Source organism: Lagopus muta, chromosome 8, assembly GCF_023343835.1.
Source record: "Lagopus muta isolate bLagMut1 chromosome 8, bLagMut1 primary, whole genome shotgun sequence".
Lineage (NCBI taxonomy): Eukaryota > Metazoa > Chordata > Aves > Galliformes > Phasianidae > Lagopus > Lagopus muta.
Window position 1 is genome coordinate 4,822,079 of NC_064440.1, and position 19,689 is coordinate 4,841,767.

The window sequence follows — 19,689 nt, forward strand, 5'->3', positions numbered from 1 at the left end:
CTATAGCAGATCATTCATAGTCAATATTTGTTGGGTAACTACAGTTGTGTTGTCCGTGCAAATTCAAGATAAATGTGAAAACCAAGCAATAAAACTTTGAATCTGTATTAGGTGTGATTTTTTGTCTCCTTCCAGATAATACAAACTGTGCTTACTTCTATAAACTTGGAATTAAATCTGCTGGATTTATTAGCTGTAATTCCACTTCACTTTGTATACTGCCAGAATGGATATGTGATGGATCTAATGACTGTGGAGATTACACAGATGAACTAAAATGTCCAGGTAACTGTCAAAAAGAAATCTGAAAATTTTAAATTATGTTTCTGGAAAAATATTTTCCCATGTTTCTTGGTTCTTTTTGTTGGATGTGAATTTGTTTGTTTGGTTTTTTTTAAGGTAAAAAGTATTTATTTGGTCAATTCATAATATTTAATATAGATATAATATTACTGATGCTTTTTTACTAGCCTGTTTCATTAGATGATGCAAATTTTTACCAATTAATGCATTTCTCTGAAGACAAGTGTAATGCCTAACTTCGTGTTTCATCCAAGTTAGGTCTGCCATTATTCATTTGCATTTGATTAGAACATTAGTCACAAAACATCAAGCTCCAACATCAAATCAAGGAGCTGTTTCAGTAGATGGTATTTCTTTCCTCTCTGATATATGCACATATATATATATATATTTTTTTTTTTACACTTTGTCATTTGTTTTGTTGAGGTGTGGACTGCCAGGGTAGAATGCAGCACTGTTGCTTTTGCCTTTGTTCCACTTTTGAATCAGTAGAAAAAGATTATGGTACACTTAAGTCCTAGTCCCTGAGGTGCTAGCCTTCTAGAAAATGAAGATGTATTTACTGCTGGAACTTGGCTTGTTTTATGTAGAAATAAATCTACAGCTTGTAAGAAGGAAGAAGCAAATGTATTTTACAGTTTAAAGAGTTTCATTATTCCAAATTTTCATCTGAATTTTTCATGGTAAGTCTGAAAGCTCACGTATTAGAAACATACTTTTTCACGCTCTATGTACACGTAATAAAAATTTGAAGGACAGTTCTTATTTCACTGGTATTTTGTTAAGCAGTTTTTATCAGAATGACTGTAGTGTTAGTGAACCTCAGAAGATAACAAACTATTCAGTGTTGAAATTGGTTTATCCTCTGCACCTATGTAGTAACGTTGAGAAAGACATAGCGTCTTTTTATTTTTTTTTTACAGGAATATAGTACTTTTCTGAAAGTCATTTCTGGAGGCTTGAGAAAAACTAAGTATCTCTTAGACACAGTTTCAGCATCTTCTTTGTTTTGTTTCATAAATTATATGGCTTACCCTGAATTCTGAAGTATTACAGGAAAAAAAAAATCAGTGATGTGATTTGTATAATTAGGCTAATAGTATCAATTTCTGGTCAAACTGGAGATACTACTAAAGAAACTCTGTAGATATCAAGCTTATGACAACTGTCCTGTACCATAAGTTTTAAACAAAAATTTGTAGAATTAAAAATTATTCTTTTTTTTTTTTTTTTGCCTATAGTATTCTTTTAATCTTCCAGAAACTCATTAATCTGGAACTTTACATGGGTTCCAATTTTTCTTCTTATACTGATAAAGATCTTGTTATGTTTGAGTAACTGTATCCTAAATCTTTACATGCAATGGGAACAAGTAAGCCAAGGCATTTTAGAAATCTTCCTTTGAAAATAGTGTATCTGTTCATGCTGTTTTAGTCTTCTGGTTTGACATTCCCCTAGACCATACCAAGCCAGTATCCAGTACAGTAGATGAGAACTATTCTTTGTGTCAGTGAATACACACTTGGAAATTGCATTTCCATTTGTTCTAGTCATTGACTCCCATGTGATTATATCTATCTTACGTGGCCAGTATCTCTTTTTTTCTGTGGATTGTTAGTAAAAATAAAACTTTGAATTTTACACTATTGAGTGCTACCTAATTGTTGCTAGCCCAGTAATTAACATCTTCTGATTATTCCTGTTTAGTATTCTGTTTGTCTGTGTAATTATCCATTGTGTCATCAAGACCTTCTATTAGAATTCTCATTTACTTTGTGCCAAATTTATTGATGAAAAAATTACAAAGATCCAGAAAATAACTTGGAACTTTAGCACAAACATCAATTAAACTAGTTATTAAGAACTTTTGTCCTTGCTGTAGGCAGATGCGTGTTAAATTATAGTTTTCCCTCCAAACTCCGTTTTTTCCAGATTATCTAATAATTCTTTAGAATTAGCTGTGTTTGAGCTCAAAATAGCTTAGAATTGCTTTATTTCCTTTGTTTGTAGGGTCTTTACCATCCCAAAGAAGATTTTCAGGCTACTATGATATAGCTTCAGTAAACTAATGTTGCATAAGTAAACTAATGTTGCATTTTATTCCATTGTCCATTTATTTGTGTTACTTTATTCTATCTTTCCAAATGTATTCCAAAATGTTCCATCATGTTAATGTGTGACTAATTGCCTGGATCATCCCTTTATTTGAAAGCAATACCATTCCAGTTCAACCCGCTTATGATTTCCTTTGCTATCTCATTCAAAACTGCCTGCCTCTGGCACATTAAGTTTCTGAGTGTTGTTTCTGTTATGAATATGATAATTCCCATTGACAGTCTTAACTTTGTTCACTGCCATTGTTCTCAGAGAAAAGTAAGGAAAAATATTCATGTGGGAGTGGTTGTACTTAGCCAATCTTTAATCTCTACCGAGCCATTGTAGACATCTTATTTCTTCTTTTGTGCTTTTTCAATTCTCATGTAGTTGAATAACACATAAATATCGTAACTTTACTATTATTCTTTTCTTTAGAGAAAATAGAGGGGAAAAAACACTAAGCAAAGAACAGTATAAATAGCCCTGTTACATGAAAGAACTAATAGAAACCTTAGCAGAGTTTTAGTGATCTTCAGTGCTCAGAATGAGGAGATATTGCTTGGGTTTTCACAGGCCAAAAGCTTCCTTGAAATTCTGAAAATAATCTTTGCCACTCATTAGACTAAGATTTCTTCTTATGTCTTGAAACTGTTTATATTATCACATTCTTCATGTCTATGGAGTAAATCTCGAGAACTTTGACCCTATACAAAGAAATAAAGCATGGAAGAATGACTTCTTCATTCATGACAGAATCTAAATCTCCTGCTCCTGTGTCACTGATAAAATTTGGTGGTGACAGTCGCTGCATGCATCAGATTTATTGCTTATCTCAATAAGTGTGACAAAAATACTGCCCTAATTAGGTTATCATGTTGATACTGGAGGATAGATCAAAAGGGCAATTTCTTCGGCTGGTGTAAAATGACAAGCAGTTTTGATTTACCGTACATAAAAAATTGTAAACTGAACTACCTTTTCCACTATAGGTCCTTTTAATTGATGTTGTTTCTGTGTAAATAAATGAAGTATTTCAGCTTCCTGCACTTAGTTACCACTATTTTCTGATTTGTATAAACACAGTTAAATAATATAAGTAATATATTTTTTTAATGTTTTTAAACATAATCACTTTGTTATCCATCAGTATGCAGAAATTTAGCAGAAATGTATTAGGCTCCTAATCATATTAGTAGAGACCATTTTACATTACATTCTTTATTTTATCACAGTTCAAAACAAACCCACATGTGAAGAAAATTATTTTGGTTGTCCTAGTGGAAGATGTATTCTGAACACCTGGCTTTGTGATGGGCAGAAAGACTGCGAGGATGGAGTGGATGAATTGCACTGTGGTGAGCACTTAATCTGATTTTAGTTCTGTTGTCACTGACACATTTTCAAAACAGAACGTGTGTGAATGTATCTTAAAGATTGAATGTAAAGCGGGAAAGGTCTCTCATGCAAAATTTTCAAATAGAAATCTTTTCTTTCAGTATTTTATTCCCTATCTTACAGTAGAATGAAAGCACCATTGATATTTTCTTTTTTCTCCTGAAGAGACATTTTCATACAGGCTTTTCTGTTTCTTTAAGATCTGGCAGCTGCACTGATTCTTTATAATTCCTCACTAGAACATTTTTATAGATACAATCAGTTCATGTTAACATTTTCTATCTGTAGCAGAAAGTAAACAAAATAGACCTTTATGGCATAAAAGTAGACATTTCTTGCATCAGAGGCCATATAGGTATAGCTATGTAGAGTAACAAACAAAATTGTTGGGAATAAAATACAGCAATAAATTGTTGAAAATTTGAAGGGTTCATTCCATCTCAGATCTATTATGGTTCCTAAATTCTGCTTAACTGAGGAGCAGTACAGGTTGATCTTGTTCACAGTGAAAGCTGGCCTTTATATTTGTATGGATTAATAGAACATACGATTTCCATACTTCAGTTGTAGTTGAACAAACAAATGATTTTTTTTCAGAGATAAAGAAGGAATTTTAGTCAATCTTTTTCCCCTACTGACAATTCTTACCCATTTTGTTGAGGTAGTTGTTAAAATATTCCATTTTTGAATCAGATTAAATGAGTGAAAATTCTTTTTATTGCTAATACTTAAGTCTGTTGTCACTAATTAAAACAATATAAATTTTGTCTATTGTCCTTAAAGAGTCTTCAGCCATTTCCAGAAAGATCACCATAATAGTATTTATTTAGAGTATTTCCACCATCTGATTTGGAAGCGCTGACATTTGCCATTATTTTCAACTTGTACTAATATGCTACAATTGGGCAGACAGAAAGCACTAATGTGGTGATTTCTATGCTGAGGGTTTCTTTGGATAAACTACAGGGAGCACAGGGCTGTTTTGAACCTAAAAAACAAAGTGGCTGATGTCATTCCTAGATTCATCCTGCTCGTGGAATCAGTTTGCTTGTTCTGCAGACAAGTGCATCTCTAAGCAATGGACTTGTGATGGTGAGGATGACTGTGGAAATGGTTTAGATGAGAGTGATGCTATTTGTGGTAAGTAGAATAATTTTAGCTGTGTGTCATGTGAGACCATCCATACAAAAAGAGCCCAAGTGTATCCATGAAGGTAGCAGGAAGAGAGCAAGTATAGCAAGTATATTTCACTAAGATTAAGTGATGGATTGAGCAATTCAAAAGAGTAGAAATGAATGCTAGGATACAATATTTTTAGAAAAAATCCTGTTTAAAAAAAAAAAAGACAAATATGTAGTCAAGCAGTATGTTGAGTTACTTGATTTGGAATTATTGGAGATTTTCTTTCTCCCACTACTACAACACGTGGTACGTATTCTTATGGATTCTGTTCTAGGTATATGGGGCTGATGTATGCAAGTTCTGAATATCTTTAACTTATTGCTGTAGAGTGTAGTTATGTTAGGTTTGTGTGGCTTATGAGTGTAGTTCCTTTATTCACACAGTTCCAACATAAAGCCCAGAACTGGTTCGTAAAGTTATTCAGTTAGAGAGTGACAATAAATGACATTAAATTAAATTTCCTTACAGTAAATTCAGAGAATGAGTAAGTGTGAGATGTAATAGATTGCCAATGTTTTAGTGTAAAATATAAGCTAGCATATATATATTTGCCATACTACACCAAGAACAATTTTCTTAGCAACGACTCATTTTTTCAGGTTCAGTGACGTGTGCAGCGGGGACATTCAGTTGCCTGGGCTCCCATGCCTGTGTTCCTCAGCACTGGCTTTGCGATGGTGAAAGAGACTGTCCAAATGGAAGTGATGAACTCTCTACAGCAGGCTGTGGTATGTTTGCATGATAAGATGTGTGGTATTTCTTTGCTTGGCACTTTTGCCTTTACAGTATCGAGATGTTGTTTATTTCTATAGTCATACTTCTGTATTGTCAATTGTTAGTACAACCACAGGGAGCATACATAACAGGATCCTTAAATGTTTTAAGCAGCCTGATATCTTCAGATTTTGTTAATATATACTGATGTACACAAGCTGAAAGTTGTCACGTCATGCATATTATACAGTGTGTTTACTAAAATTAGCAGATCGTTGACTACAGTCCATTTCCTGAAGAAAATGCTGCTGCATGTGAGAGAAGTTGTACATCATAAACAGAGATACAGTATCACCCCGAGTTTCTTCTCCCTGATTGTTCAGATGCCAAATCTCCCACCCTGCAAACTATTGCTTTCAGTCTTCTGAGATGCATTTCTATTGTCAAATGTTCAGTACTAGTTTAATTAGGGGTTTTGTTTTATAACTGTATACGAAAAAAGTATAGATTAAAATTACTGAAATGTGTCTTCACTGAATCCATATTGTGATATATTGCTTTTTGGTTGAGTTATATTTTGTGTGTTTATGGTTTTTAAAGAGCTTCTGTTAGGAGCAGGAAGGAAATCTGTATTTGCCAAACTTTGTTTGTCAGAGGCAGACCTTGAGTTGTAGACAGCATCAGCTTCTGAGACTTTTTTGCGTTGGATTATATGAGAGGCCAGCTATCTTCTTCATTCATTGCTACTAAGATGCATACATTATTCTGCCATTTACTTGTGTAATGATTTGAATAAGAAGCAAGTTATTTACATTGAATACACTGAAGCTAACTGGTTGTCATTCATCTGTAAGAAAATTTGTCTGCCTTATTCTTTCCAATTTCATCTATGTTTTATGTACTGTATTCTCTTCAGCTCCCAATAACACTTGTGATGAGAATGCTTTCACGTGCCGTAACAACATCTGCATTCCAAAACAGTTTGTATGTGACCATGATGATGACTGTGGAGATGGATCAGATGAATCACTGGAATGTGGCAAGTATAATAAAATAGAGAAAATAGAAAAGTTCCGAACTGTTAAATATAGGGCCTTCTGGAAGGATTGTTACTTTAAAGTCACTATTGCAAAAGAAAGTGCTTTTGTGCACTAATAAGTTCAACTTGATGTTACAATTTCAACTCCAAAATTCAATTTTTATAGCTATTTCTTCATTTTTGGCGAAGTCCTAGAAAAAAATACATGCTTAGAATGGTTAAAATGATTATGCACATTTCAAAGAGAAAGCTTGTGTGTTGTAAGATTTCTGTGAAACTACTTGGTGGGTATAGTAATTTCTAAAACAGCTGTTGGAAAACTATTTCCTAATAATTAGGATAAAGTTCCATTACTTATGGAATTTACTTAGGAAAATGTATTTAGGTTTATGTGAGTGCTGCATGACTACACTTTGCATTGGTGGTAATTGTTACAGGACTATACTGCACTGCATAACACATTTGATTTTTTTCTTTCTTGGAAAACACTTGTGTTTAAGCATATGTTGCTTGGTATTTATTAATAGAACAAAAGGCAATCTTAATTTATTTTGTATATACAACATTCTATGTCTAAAGTGTTGAACAAAGGATGAAATTGCTGATTACTGTACTTCTAGGATACCGTCGCTGTCATCCTGGAGAGTTCACTTGTGCTGATGGAAGATGCTTGTTAAACTCCCAGTGGCAATGTGATGGGGATTTTGACTGCCCAGACCATTCTGATGAAGCACCTATAAACAAAAAATGCAGAAGTTCAGGTCCGTATTTAATTGTTTTAGAACCTGTCTAACCACTCGTCTTGGGAAACAGCAGTTTGGGATTGTAGTTAGGCAAATGTGAAACTGCATATCTTAAATACACAGGTTTTTGCTGGTGTAATATGCCTTACCTGTGATAAACCACATATAATTGCTGAAACTTCAAACTTTAGGGAGTACGTTAGGAGTTTCTGTTACCAGTCTCCTGCCAGTTCTACTGAAGATCTTAATATTATGAACATATAGAAGAGTTTTCAAATGATCTCGAAAGCTGCAAATGAATTTTACAAACTGTGAAAGCCTTGGGATTTGTACAGTACAGCCAGTGATACATGAATTTGTAGCTGTGTCTAACACTGCTCCCTGTTTAACGATCTGATCTTTTTCTAAACTAAGTCATTCGTTATGGGAGGGAAATTCCCTCAAGTTATCTTGTATTTCAGCTTTAGTTCTCTCTTTAATTTTTCCGAATCTAACTTTAAAATCTAATTATGGAAGTTCTCTGAAAGAAGTACAGACAACTTTAATTAAATCTAGTTCTATGTGACAGTAAAAGTTCACTGTTGTTAGTGTAACTTTTTGTACCGCTGATTTGTATTACATGGAATAAGTGATACGTAACACATGTATTAGAATTCTAATTTTCGTTACCTCACTTTAACTTGCTCTTTGTAATCTAAGAGAAATGGTCAGCCTCATAAATACGCTGACCGATTTTGACCAAATTTGTCAAAGATGGGTTGCTTTAAGTTTTCCAAATGGGGGAAAAACAGATAATAATGTCATCAGCAAAGGAGATGCTTTAGAATGTTCAGTCCTGTTACTAAACACCACAGCACTCACGGGGGAAAGAAGCCATGCTTTCTAAATCTTACAGGAATTACATTTTGTGCAAAGACAAGTAGGAGTTTCTCAATTAAAAGAAAACAACTGTATAGGAGATTTCACACATTTTCCAGCAGAGGAATAAACCTTTAAAAAATAAAAAGAATTTATATCACCACCTTTAAGGAGCTAATATTCAGTTTTTACTCTTTCATGCTCACATTAGAGGTGGTCCATGAGAAAATTAATTCTAAATACTAGTCAACTACACAAAGCTGTGTCCTCTTTTTTCTTTTCCAGAGCAGTCATGTAACAGCTCTTCCTTCATGTGCAAAAATGGCAAGTGTATTTCTCAGAGTAATGTTTGTAATAACAAAGAAGATTGTAGCGATGGCTCTGATGAGAAAAGTTGCCACATTAATGAGTGCCTCAGCAAGAAGGTTAGTGGCTGCTCTCAGGATTGTCAGGATCTTCCTGTTGGATACAAGGTGTGTATCTATAAATATGGTGTAATACAACGTCAAGTCTTAACTGTTTCTTAACTCTTCCATGGTTGTAATAAAACTCTGTGTTACCTCCTTGTGATGAAGTGTCTTACCTTCAGAGTTCTTGTTCACATTACTGTATCTGTTAAACAGATTTTTAGAGGTTATCAGCACTTCAAAATATTCACAGATTCATAGAATGTTTGGGTTGGTAGGGACCTTTCAGACCATCTAGTTCCAACCCCCTTTTATAGGCAGGGATGCCTCCCTCTAGCACAGTTTGCTCATAGCCCCATCCAACCTAGCCTTGAGTGCTTCTAGAGAGGGAGCATTCACAACCTTGCTGGGCAAAAATTATAAAAATTTGTATATACACCTCACCAAATAAACACATATGCAATTGAAAATAAGGAATGCCAAATAGGGTTCATTGTTCATATGAACAAATCCTTTTCGTATTCTTGAGAAGATGCCTTTTTCTTAAAGGAAGAATAATAATTCATCATTCTAATGGGAGGGTTATTTGAGAGGGAATTATGTTTATGATCACACCACCAGTAGCTGAGAGGAAATGTACTTTCATCTGTCTGCTAACAGTATGAATAGCAACGCAATTAGAATATTACCTAAAAAACTGAGGATACTTGAACTTTATGATGCTAGCATGTTCAGGAGATAATAAAAAGAGTCAGTAAGTAATTCAAAATGAATGCATTTGTTTGGGTATTTTTTTCAGTGCAAATGCTGGCCTGGATTCCAGCTGAAGGATGATGGCAAAACATGTACAGATATTGACGAATGTTCATCTGGATTTCCCTGTAGCCAGCAATGCATCAATACATATGGAACGTACAAGTGCTTGTGTACTGATGGGTATGAAATACAGCCTGATAACCTAAATGGCTGCAAATCCCTTTCAGGTATTGCTTTTTTTTAACCTATGGTTGTAATTTGTGATATTCCTTATCTCCCAGGTGTGTTTTGCTTGTCTTTTGTGCAAGATAAGCAGTTACTTCAAAGTACATGACTTAAATGAATAGTAGGAAAGTAATGTTTTATTTTGAGTATGTATTGTACTCAAAGCATTTTTGGTGAATTGTTACAATGGATTATGATAGTTTGAATTATTATTTTTACTAGAAAAATTATCAGGACAGTTTTAAAAAATCACTTAATTTTACTTCTTAATAACTTATTAATAGCATTATGTTTATGTAAAAGACTTCTGATGTTTTATGTCATCTACTTGAGATTACTAAACTGCACTTGAAAGTTCCCAGTTTGTTTAATGAGTACATGGCAAAAAAGAAACAGGAAAGTATAACAGAAATAGCCAAAATCTATTTTTCCTGGAGCATATAGAATTCTTCACTTGCATATGCAATAAAGTTCAAATTATATTTATAATGGTGTTTATTTCTTTACACCTCTCTCCCTGCCCCTGATATTTTTGTATACTTCAGTCAGTGGGGTTCATTAGATCAGTGAAAGAAAGAGCAAAATGTTAACAGAAATACAAAAATCCATTAGTCTGCTGGGTTTTGTTCATAGTACAGACTATTTCCTACTCTATCAGAGTCCTACTTCTTCCAGCTTTGCAAAAAAAAAAAATTCATTTTGATAGTTGGTCCATATTTTTGCTTTACTTTTTAACAAAACCATGTAGTTTCTTTCTAAATGGTGTGAAACAGGATTATCTGTTTCCCCCCTTGTGTTCATAGGAACATAGAATTATCGAATTCTTAGGGTAGGGTTGTAAGGGAACTTCTAAGGTCATTTAGTTCTAGTTAATGTCCAGGTGCTTCCCTGAGTAATCAGAGAGCACAGGATGAGATAGAGATGGAGGATTAAATTTTCACTTTACTCTTACCTCAAGCCACTCATACAGTGAGAAGCTGTAGATTGCTCAAACGAGGGGGATCTAGAGCACATAATGGGCTAGTTGTGTACTGGAGTGGTAACATGGTGGACCTTGAAAAGTAATAATTTTCATTATTACTTTTTGTGCTGTGGCAACGATGGTTGTGTAGAGAGGAGCTGCCAACATGTGAATGTGTAATTTCTTGCATAAGTTGCCTTGAGGACTTCACAACAGCAGAGCCTTGGCAAGCTTTCTCCACAACCCACCAACGGTCTGTGCTGATGGTGATGCCTCAGTTCTGTTATGAAATGATGAATGTCTTAGGAGTTAAGCATGTGGGTAAGGTGGGATAAGGTATTTTGAACAACAGCAGAGCAGGATGGACAGCACATAACATCCCAATCATAATATCTAAGTTGTGGATGCGAGTCTTAAATACGCTTCCTATTAGTATTTTTTTGGTACATCAGTCTGTTAATAGAGAGAAATTAAGACAGACTTTTTTTTTCCTTAATTTTTATTACTACACGTGCCAGTTTCAGAGATGTTTCAGAGTGATGGCGTAATTGAGTATCTGAAGGAATATTGTTTAATAAACTAGAAATCTGGGATTAAACAAAAAAAGCCAAATCTGGCTTGAGTTCAGAAGTGGAAAACCACATGACATCCATATAGCTCTGTTTAGTTATGTGTAGAATGTTTCGGGTATTGAAGTCTCAAAAAGCTACGTTCAAAACATGTTTGCTTTGCAACAGAAAAATAAAATAGCATCTTAGTGATCATTTGAAAGTGTTCAGATGAAGACAAGTGGCATGAAATTTATTTCAAATTTAATCTCTGGCATTAAATTAGCATAAAATAGTATGGTTCCCATATTACAAATGCAAAAAAATTAAATTATGTTCAAAGATATACTAATTGATTGCCTGGTTCATTTTTATACTGCATCATTGATCTTTCTTGGAACATTTGAATGTTTTAAATATTTCTTTCATCCATAACATTGATCAGAGCATGTAACATTTATTTTTCAAACCATCTCTATTTCAGCATTGTATTCCTGATTTTTCCATAAATTAACATAAAAGCTAGTCTAATATATTTTTTCTCCCGGGGTTTAGATGAGGAACCTTTCTTAATTCTGGCTGATCATCATGAAATAAGAAAAATTAGCACTGATGGATCCAACTACACTTTGTTGAAACAGGTATAATCATAGTACCATGCTCTAAGTTTAACTCCATACTTTTATTCTTATTTAACGTATGCAACTGACAGGGGTATCATCCTGCAATTGGCACTGTATGCAACACAGAACAACTGCAATACTTTTACAGTTTGGAATAAATAAATAAATAAATAGACTATCTTATTTGAGTTGGCAATGATTAAGGCTCAGGCAGTTGTTTTGTCAGTCATTCTGATTGTATCGAAAATTGTTATCTGTGGTCCTCTTCCACTGCAATGTATTTTGAACAATTTTTATATTTTTCTTTTCCAAGTATATTCACACATATATGGCCATGTATTGTTTGGGCTAATTACTGTCAGAATCCAAATCTGCTTTTTGGTTTAGATTAACACAGTTCCAATATTTGCAGCATTACAATGCATGAACATGTATCGTTGGCTAAACCTGTTTTTTGTGTGTGTAATTGTTCTAAATTATTATGCAAAAAAACCCTGCTATTTGAAAATATCTACCAAAATAGTTACCCACTTGCCTAGTAAGTACAGAGCTATCAATTTAGCAGTTTCTGCTCTGCTTGTATGCTTCACCTAAGTGTAGTTACTTACCACAGATTCAAGTTCAAAAGTATGTTTTAAGGAAAGCATCTTTTTTCTTCAATATTAATATTACAATTGAAACAGACTTGAAAATCAGTTGTGCCAGTCAATAGCATTAGGCTCTTTATGACTTCTTGTGTCAGTAAGCAGTGCATCTTAATGTCACGAGAGGTGTTGAGGTTTTCAGAACAGTAATTGCACAATTAATCACCTTGCATTAATCATTTGAATTTATTTAAGCATAGCAAGCATTTTGTCTGTTTGTTCTTCTGAAATCTTTCTGATGGCTTCATTTGCATCTCACTGACTCTCCTCTTTTGCTGGTATATCTATTGCTAGCAGCTTGTGAGAAGAGGGGAGCAACAGTCAGTTTCCTTTGTTTGGTGCTGACAGATTGGCTCAGCACTTCATCAGTCTTGAATTTAATGAACTCCTTTTTCACTGCATTAGAAGCAACATAGCTCCAGCCATTGAAGAGAATCTGTGGTTTCCGTATCATATCAATTTACTAGTCTAATGTATACTTCAGCTTTTGAAACCTTTGATCTCATATGTAAGCCATTTTTGAAAAATATATAGATTTGAAAGCTGAAGAGGGAGCTATACCAGCATAACAGGTGAGCTGTCTTCCTCATGAGGATGACTTTGTGTCCCTGTGTTGGTATGACGAATCAGCTCTAACCCTTAGGTATCTGCCAATTGAAGGCAAATACCAGAGCTGCTCTGGCAAAGGAGCAAAACCGCCCTTCTCTGTGCATTTGATCTCTGCTTTGTCATTCTAACAATTGCTCATATAAACTCAGAGTAGAGGAGCTGAAAGGAGGAGTTTGTTCAGTCTTCTCTGAGTTGTTATGCATCAGCCTTTTACTCTCATTTTTTTTCATCCAAATGTACATAAACAGGTCAACTGTTTGGATTATATTTCACATATACTCTTTGCCTTCCATTTCCTCCACTTGTAGTCATCAAAATCCATAGGCAAAGTAGACAGACTCTTTGTTATTAGTAATTTACATACTATTTACCTCTTTCGTTTTTGCATTGGGGCACTGAGGGGATTACAAATTTTGGACTAGAATATGGTGTGCTACACATAACAGATGACAGCTGATGTCATCTAAAAATTTCACCATTTCTTCTAAAATCAGTCTAAACAAAAAAAAAGAAAAGAAAAGAAAAAAATATAAGACAAATAATGGAAGGAGGACTTTAAAGAGCTATGCAGAGCAGGAAGAGAAGATGTGGTCAGGACAGGGAGCTCTGCAAATAGACAGAAACAATTCTACTTGCAGTTGATTTTATGAAAAGTATTGGAGCTAAGCTGACCCAAAAGAAAGTATTTGCAGCCATAGACTTGAAGGCAGACAAATTCATCTATCAGCTTGTTACTTCAGAAATGCACACAGTATTTTAAAAGATACAAAACTTATTTTTCAGAAGCTATTGACTTTGATTTCTAGAATGTTGTAGATTTTTGATAGACTTTTGTATTCACTCATTTGTGGTCTTTTTTGTTAAGAACTTGGAGTGAGGCTTTATCTGTAGGTGCGTGTGCTTCATTAGTAGGAAAAGAGAGATCCATTGTTTTGCAGCACGATTACAACTGACAGAAGTGCAGCCAGTTTTATGTACTAAAACTCTGCATGCATAGACATGTGATTATTTGAAAATGAGCAGTCCTTCAACACTGGTTTGTTTCAGGCTTTATTTACTGATCTTTTATGTTGCCTGATCACTTTTTTACCTCTGTGTTTTGCTCAAAAGATTTAACTTATTACACTGTGGTTTGCAGATAAGCTACATATCACTTTCTAGGCAATTAAATATTGTTCTTTGTTGTTAGCTAGTCTGGAGCATTCCCTCTACAGCTATGAATTTCATTAACGAGGGAGGTTGCCTATATGCCTGAGAATAGAAGGTCATTGGGGTGATAACAGAACTGATGAAATGATTTTCTGGTTAAAAAAGTGCAAGCTTTTTACTGTTGCTGTTTCATCATTGAGAACAACATCTTTGTATAGTATTAACTGTGATTTCACTACAAGTCAGCATGCTAAGCAGATTATAAGGCATGGCTTTTTTATTCTCAGATAAGGAAATGAGGGTCATCATTTGAAAGTAATACCTGTTTCTTACCTGCTATTTGGTATGAAAAGCCACCAAGCTACTCTTTCCAGCCTGTAGGATTACCTCAACTATGATCACCACTCTTTGATGTATTGGCTTGGTAACTGGAGTCACAAGAGACATCCAAATGCCTGCCAAATCTCTAACTTTTATACTTTTTTTTATAAACTACAAATATACGTATATGTGTGTTTTATAGACTAGCATCTGAGAACTTTAAACCTTCTTATCCTGGAATTAAAATTCACACTTTTTGTCAATACAGTTCCTAATTCCCAATTCATTTTTATTAATAATAAGAAGTAACTACTAAAGATGGTAAACGTTATGCTATTTCTGATTTTAGTGTCACAAAATGAATATCCTCTCATTTTCCAAAGAGCTGACATTTCTGTATAGAAGAATATTTTACATCCATTCCTTAGTGAAATAGTATTCTAGTGCTTAGATTAGATGGAAATGGTTGTGAGGTGTTTTTTTTTTTTCCCATAGTTTGCCCAAGTAATGCCAAAAGTAGTAATTAAAAAAAAAAGATTTAGCAAAATATAAGTATTTACTGAAAAATTCATTTTATTTTTAGAAATTGAAAATGTCATATCTTCATTTAGTTTCAAGGCACCTGATTTTTTTGAGATGCAATAGTTATTTGTCACCACATTTTCTTCTGTTATAAGTTTTATCTTATTCTGATTGTTTAGAAGTAATGTACATTAAGGAGAGGTACTCAAAAATAGCAGTAAAATACAGCATTTTGATGACTATTATATGCAGCATAATTTGCATTCTGAATGTTATCAAATATTCTATATTCATACTTGCTTGAATAAGTGGACTTGATTTTATTTTGTTTATCCCTGTTTTTTAGGGACTGAACAATGTGATTGCAATAGACTTTGACTATAGAGAAGAGTTCATCTACTGGATTGATTCCAGCAGACCAAATGGAAGTAGGATAAACAGAATGGGTTTGAATGGAAGTGACATCAAGGTAACTGCTGATTTATAATGTCAATATTAGAATTACATTTTTCAGTATGTAGGGAAATTCATGGTGATGACCTACATTGTGAAATAAGGTATGAGTATACCTTTAATCTAGCAAGTTCTAGTAAAATTGAATTTCATTTGGAACTTGTCTGATGTAGGTGTAGGAACTAAGAGGACTGCATTTATCAGCTAAGTTCTGTATGACTTGACAGTTGACTCAATTTTTACTTCAGTGGGGCTTACAGCAAGCCAAAGAAATAAAGATGTGTAAATAAGTAGGCTTGGTAAATGTACTGATCTATTATTTCTTTGTATACAGTTTTTCTTGATTTGCAGTTTAGGTTTCTCACTGAAGAGGAAGTGAGGCAATGAAAATAACTCAGTCTTTATGAATGATCCTGAAAAAAACAAACAAACCAAACAAAAAAAAAAACAAAACCTGTGCCTCCCTAATTTGCTTCTATATTGGAATAAGTTCACAAATCCACTATTAAGCATATATATATACTTTTTTTTTTAACTTGTGTTATGCATTAAGGAATTCTTCACTTCCGCTCTTATATCTGACCTTTTTCTTAAACAAGGGACAAATGAGTGGTAACATACCCTGTGAGTTTTGTTCACACTGGTACAGTATTCAGAGAGGAAATATTGATAATCAGTGCATTTAATTTTCATGAGAAAGTTTGTGTTTTCTATTTGAGAAATTTGGCCTGGATTTAACCGCAGTAGATTTTTGTAATTTTTGCTTTTCTAGGTAGTCCACAATACAGCTGTTCCGAATGCATTGGCTGTCGATTGGATTGGAAAGAATCTGTATTGGTCTGATACTGAAAAGAGAATTATTGAAGTATCTAAAGTGAATGGCTTATACCCTACTGTCCTTGTGAGCAAAAGAGTGAAGTTTCCTAGAGATCTCTCCTTAGATCCACAAGCTGGGTATGAAGCAACTGTTTAGCAGTGATTCAAGGTTTTGTCATGTGTTGTTGTTTTGGTTTGCTTTTTTTTTTTTTTTGCCTTTTTATTTTTTTATTATTTAAAAAAGAATTACATTTGTGGTAAGTTTGATTGTGTCGACGTCTGTGTAGGATATAAGATTCACAAAGCCCAATCTCAGCAGTACATCAAGTTATCAAGCCTAAGGAATTTAAATGCACTTGTTATTAGTTCATAGTGAGTTGCTTACAAGCTCATCTAACATGAGGGCTGTTGTTCAATTCCTGCATGTTTGTTACAGGTAGTTGTGGAATAATCTCCAAAGCTATGTAAAAAATGGAAAGATCATGGAATAATTACCAACATATTCTTGAAGTAAACTAAATTATGTACCGTTACTTTTCCTTCTCCAAACCAAGCAAATGTTGTATTTTGTTGGGTTTTTTTCTTTTTTTAGATACTTGTACTGGATTGATTGCTGTGAGTATCCTCACATTGGTCGTGTTGGTATGGATGGCTCCAGTCAAACTGTTGTCATAGAAACACAAATATCTAGACCTATGGCACTTACAATAGACTATGTCAATCATAGACTCTATTGGGCTGATGAAAATCACATTGAATTTTCTGACATGGACGGATCTCATAGACATAAAGGTTGGTCAGACTGCAACTGTTTCTTGTTAGTTTGGTAATTTTCCAATTGTTGCTTTGTTACTTAGACTGCATTGTAAAATGTTTGGGTTTTTTTGCAATCTTTTTTATATATTTCCCTTCTTACCAGCATGTTAAAAGCTGTTTTTCATATTAATTTCTTATTGCAAGTAGAAATAATTTTTAAACATGCATTCCACCTTTCAAGTATGTTCAAAGAAAAAAAGTCAAATGAATCAGAAGCTCTAAGAACAGACTCATCAAAATTGACTGCTCTGCTGATTTTGTACTCAAGTATACTTGTTACATGTGTTCTTGACCAAGTTATAAACTTGACTGTTGAAAGTGGAAGGGAGATTTCCTGATTCCATGTATTACATTGTGGCTAAAAGCAGGGTTTTTTTTTTCCAGCCTTGGAAAACCTGGAAAGTTTGCTCAGCACAAGTCATTGAGCAGACTAGCATTAGAAGTGTAATTTGGGGCTTTCTTGGTAGATGGATAGAATAATAACTTCTGTAATACTTTTATGATGAGCTAATTTTTATTCTTGTGTTCAACTTCTTATCTAACAGGTAATTAAAAAGATAGTATCTTTTACCTATAAAGTTTTTTAACAGATGTGTTATACTGTGATGAGTGCTTCTCATATTCAATGTGCTATAATTATGGTATAGTCTTACACATTAATTCAAATGGATGGAATACTTAGTATTTTGAGTGTTTTTTTCTGCTTAGATGAAACTATTATTTGAGCTCCCTTTCACAAGCATTACCCAAACTTTGGAACTGCTGTTATCCTGGTAAAACTCTTCTATTTGGGGGCTTTTCTCTTGTAGTCAGTGCTTCCAGGTTTTCTCTGAGCCAGACTTCATGAAATGGCTACATTATTTCCAGACTGGAAATTTGCTCTGAGATGAAAAATAGAAAAAAAGATTGTCTAGTTCTTGTGCTCAAGAAGAGCAAGTTACAAATGGGGAAAGAAAAAATTTGACAGATTTTTGAAATGCTGGATTGCAGAGAGTACAGCAATAACTATGAGAGCTGTAAACATTCCTGTTGATCTTGATAGGAATCAAGGATGGTTTGATGGTGCTAACCTGATTAGCTAAGCAGTACTTGTCCAAACATCCTCTGTCTTCAGGCTAACGGTCTATTTTTTCTGACAGTAAACAAGGCTCCATACTCTTGAAGTTATTTCACATGCTGCTGTCCTGCTATGTAGTTGTTATATGATTGCCCTCTTGTACTTTATGTATACTTCAAGAGAAAGAAGTAATGGCCACACCTAACAGGCAGGCATCACATCTTTATCAGTTTTCTCTTTCAGCCTGTGCTTCAGAACTTTTCTTTCTCAGCAAATGTCCAATTGATTTCAGGAGATAATACAAAATTCCAGCTATACTGTCTTTGATGTTCCTGTGACTTTCCCTCGCCCAAATGAATGCAATCAACATCACTTTTATATTCACAGAGTTAGCCTCTTCCCCAGAAGGTACATGAACTCAAATTTGTGACAAATACAGCTGGTGATCAGCTTCACTTCTAGCAACACCATCACCAGTTTTAGATAGCTGAATGCATTTATGAATTCTTAAGGGAGAATGTCTGACTCCCTGAGTATTACAGTGAAAGTGTTAGAAGTCAAGTCTTTCTGGACTGTCCATAGGATGTTAAGCCTATCAAACTATCAAATCAAAATCAAGTTGTAGAAAATTGTATTGTGAATTTAACATAGGATGGGACTCTTGGCATCTGAAATGGATCAGCAATATCTGTAGGCACTCCAAAGAGTGATTTGAGAGTTCTGTAGATCTACACCATATAATGATCAATTTATGTTTAATCAGAATCTTTTTTTCCCTTTTCCACATAAATGTTTCATGTCTTTGTGCTTCTAAACAGAACTAGGAACAATTCTAGAAGATAAAAGTTGACTATCACGATTTAATTTTCTTAATAAGGGAAACTCGACAAAGTTCAGAGACTGGCTTTTAAAGGAAGTAAAACATAGTGATCTCTTCTAGCTTTTTAATACAATAAACTGTAATTGCTGTCAATAAGCACTTAAATAAGAAAAATGGGTTTCATGGCTTGTGATGACTGTGTCCCTTGAAGACATATTGTTCATGTGGACTTTATGGTCTGTTTTTCTTCTGTCATTCTAAAGCACTTTTTATTGTGAAGGTGAACTAATGGATGCTTGAGCTTTTTCTATTGTCCATACTTTCAAATGCAGAGGAAGGATCAGGGCACAAGTATGATGAGCACAAATACATGCTCACAGAGCTGATAAAAGTCTAAATGGGTAGTGTGAGCAATGCAGTCTGAAGTGCCAGTTATTGTAAGCTAAGTTGTTGGGGTTTCTTTTCCTACCATTTTCTATGCCTTTTGAGGATACAGCTATTTTAGTGTGAGGTTTTTTTGTTTGTTTTCTTGTTCTGAGAATACACTGTTTTGATCTTCAATTGCTCATTACAGAATGTGTGAGAAAAAAGTCACGGTGACTCCACAAGATCCACAAAATAAATCTCTTGG

The 19,689-nt window shown here is 34.2% G+C and overlaps 1 protein-coding gene across 5 annotated transcripts in view; it reads left to right on the top strand.

The window, feature by feature from the left end:
• LRP1B (LDL receptor related protein 1B) overlaps nt 1-19,689 on the top strand; it is a 584,143-nt gene that overhangs the window by 483,302 nt on the left and 81,152 nt on the right. For all 5 annotated transcript variants that reach the window (XM_048952659.1, XM_048952661.1, XM_048952662.1 and 2 more), the window contains exons 49-60: nt 136-285; nt 3,633-3,755; nt 4,816-4,935; nt 5,577-5,705; nt 6,608-6,730; nt 7,351-7,491; nt 8,617-8,804; nt 9,538-9,721; nt 11,784-11,869; nt 15,443-15,565; nt 16,322-16,503; nt 16,958-17,157. In XM_048952659.1, coding sequence (XP_048808616.1) covers nt 136-285; nt 3,633-3,755; nt 4,816-4,935; nt 5,577-5,705; nt 6,608-6,730; nt 7,351-7,491; nt 8,617-8,804; nt 9,538-9,721; nt 11,784-11,869; nt 15,443-15,565; nt 16,322-16,503; nt 16,958-17,157 — 1,749 coding nt within the window. The remainder of the gene's footprint in view (nt 1-135; nt 286-3,632; nt 3,756-4,815; nt 4,936-5,576; nt 5,706-6,607; nt 6,731-7,350; nt 7,492-8,616; nt 8,805-9,537; nt 9,722-11,783; nt 11,870-15,442; nt 15,566-16,321; nt 16,504-16,957; nt 17,158-19,689) is intronic.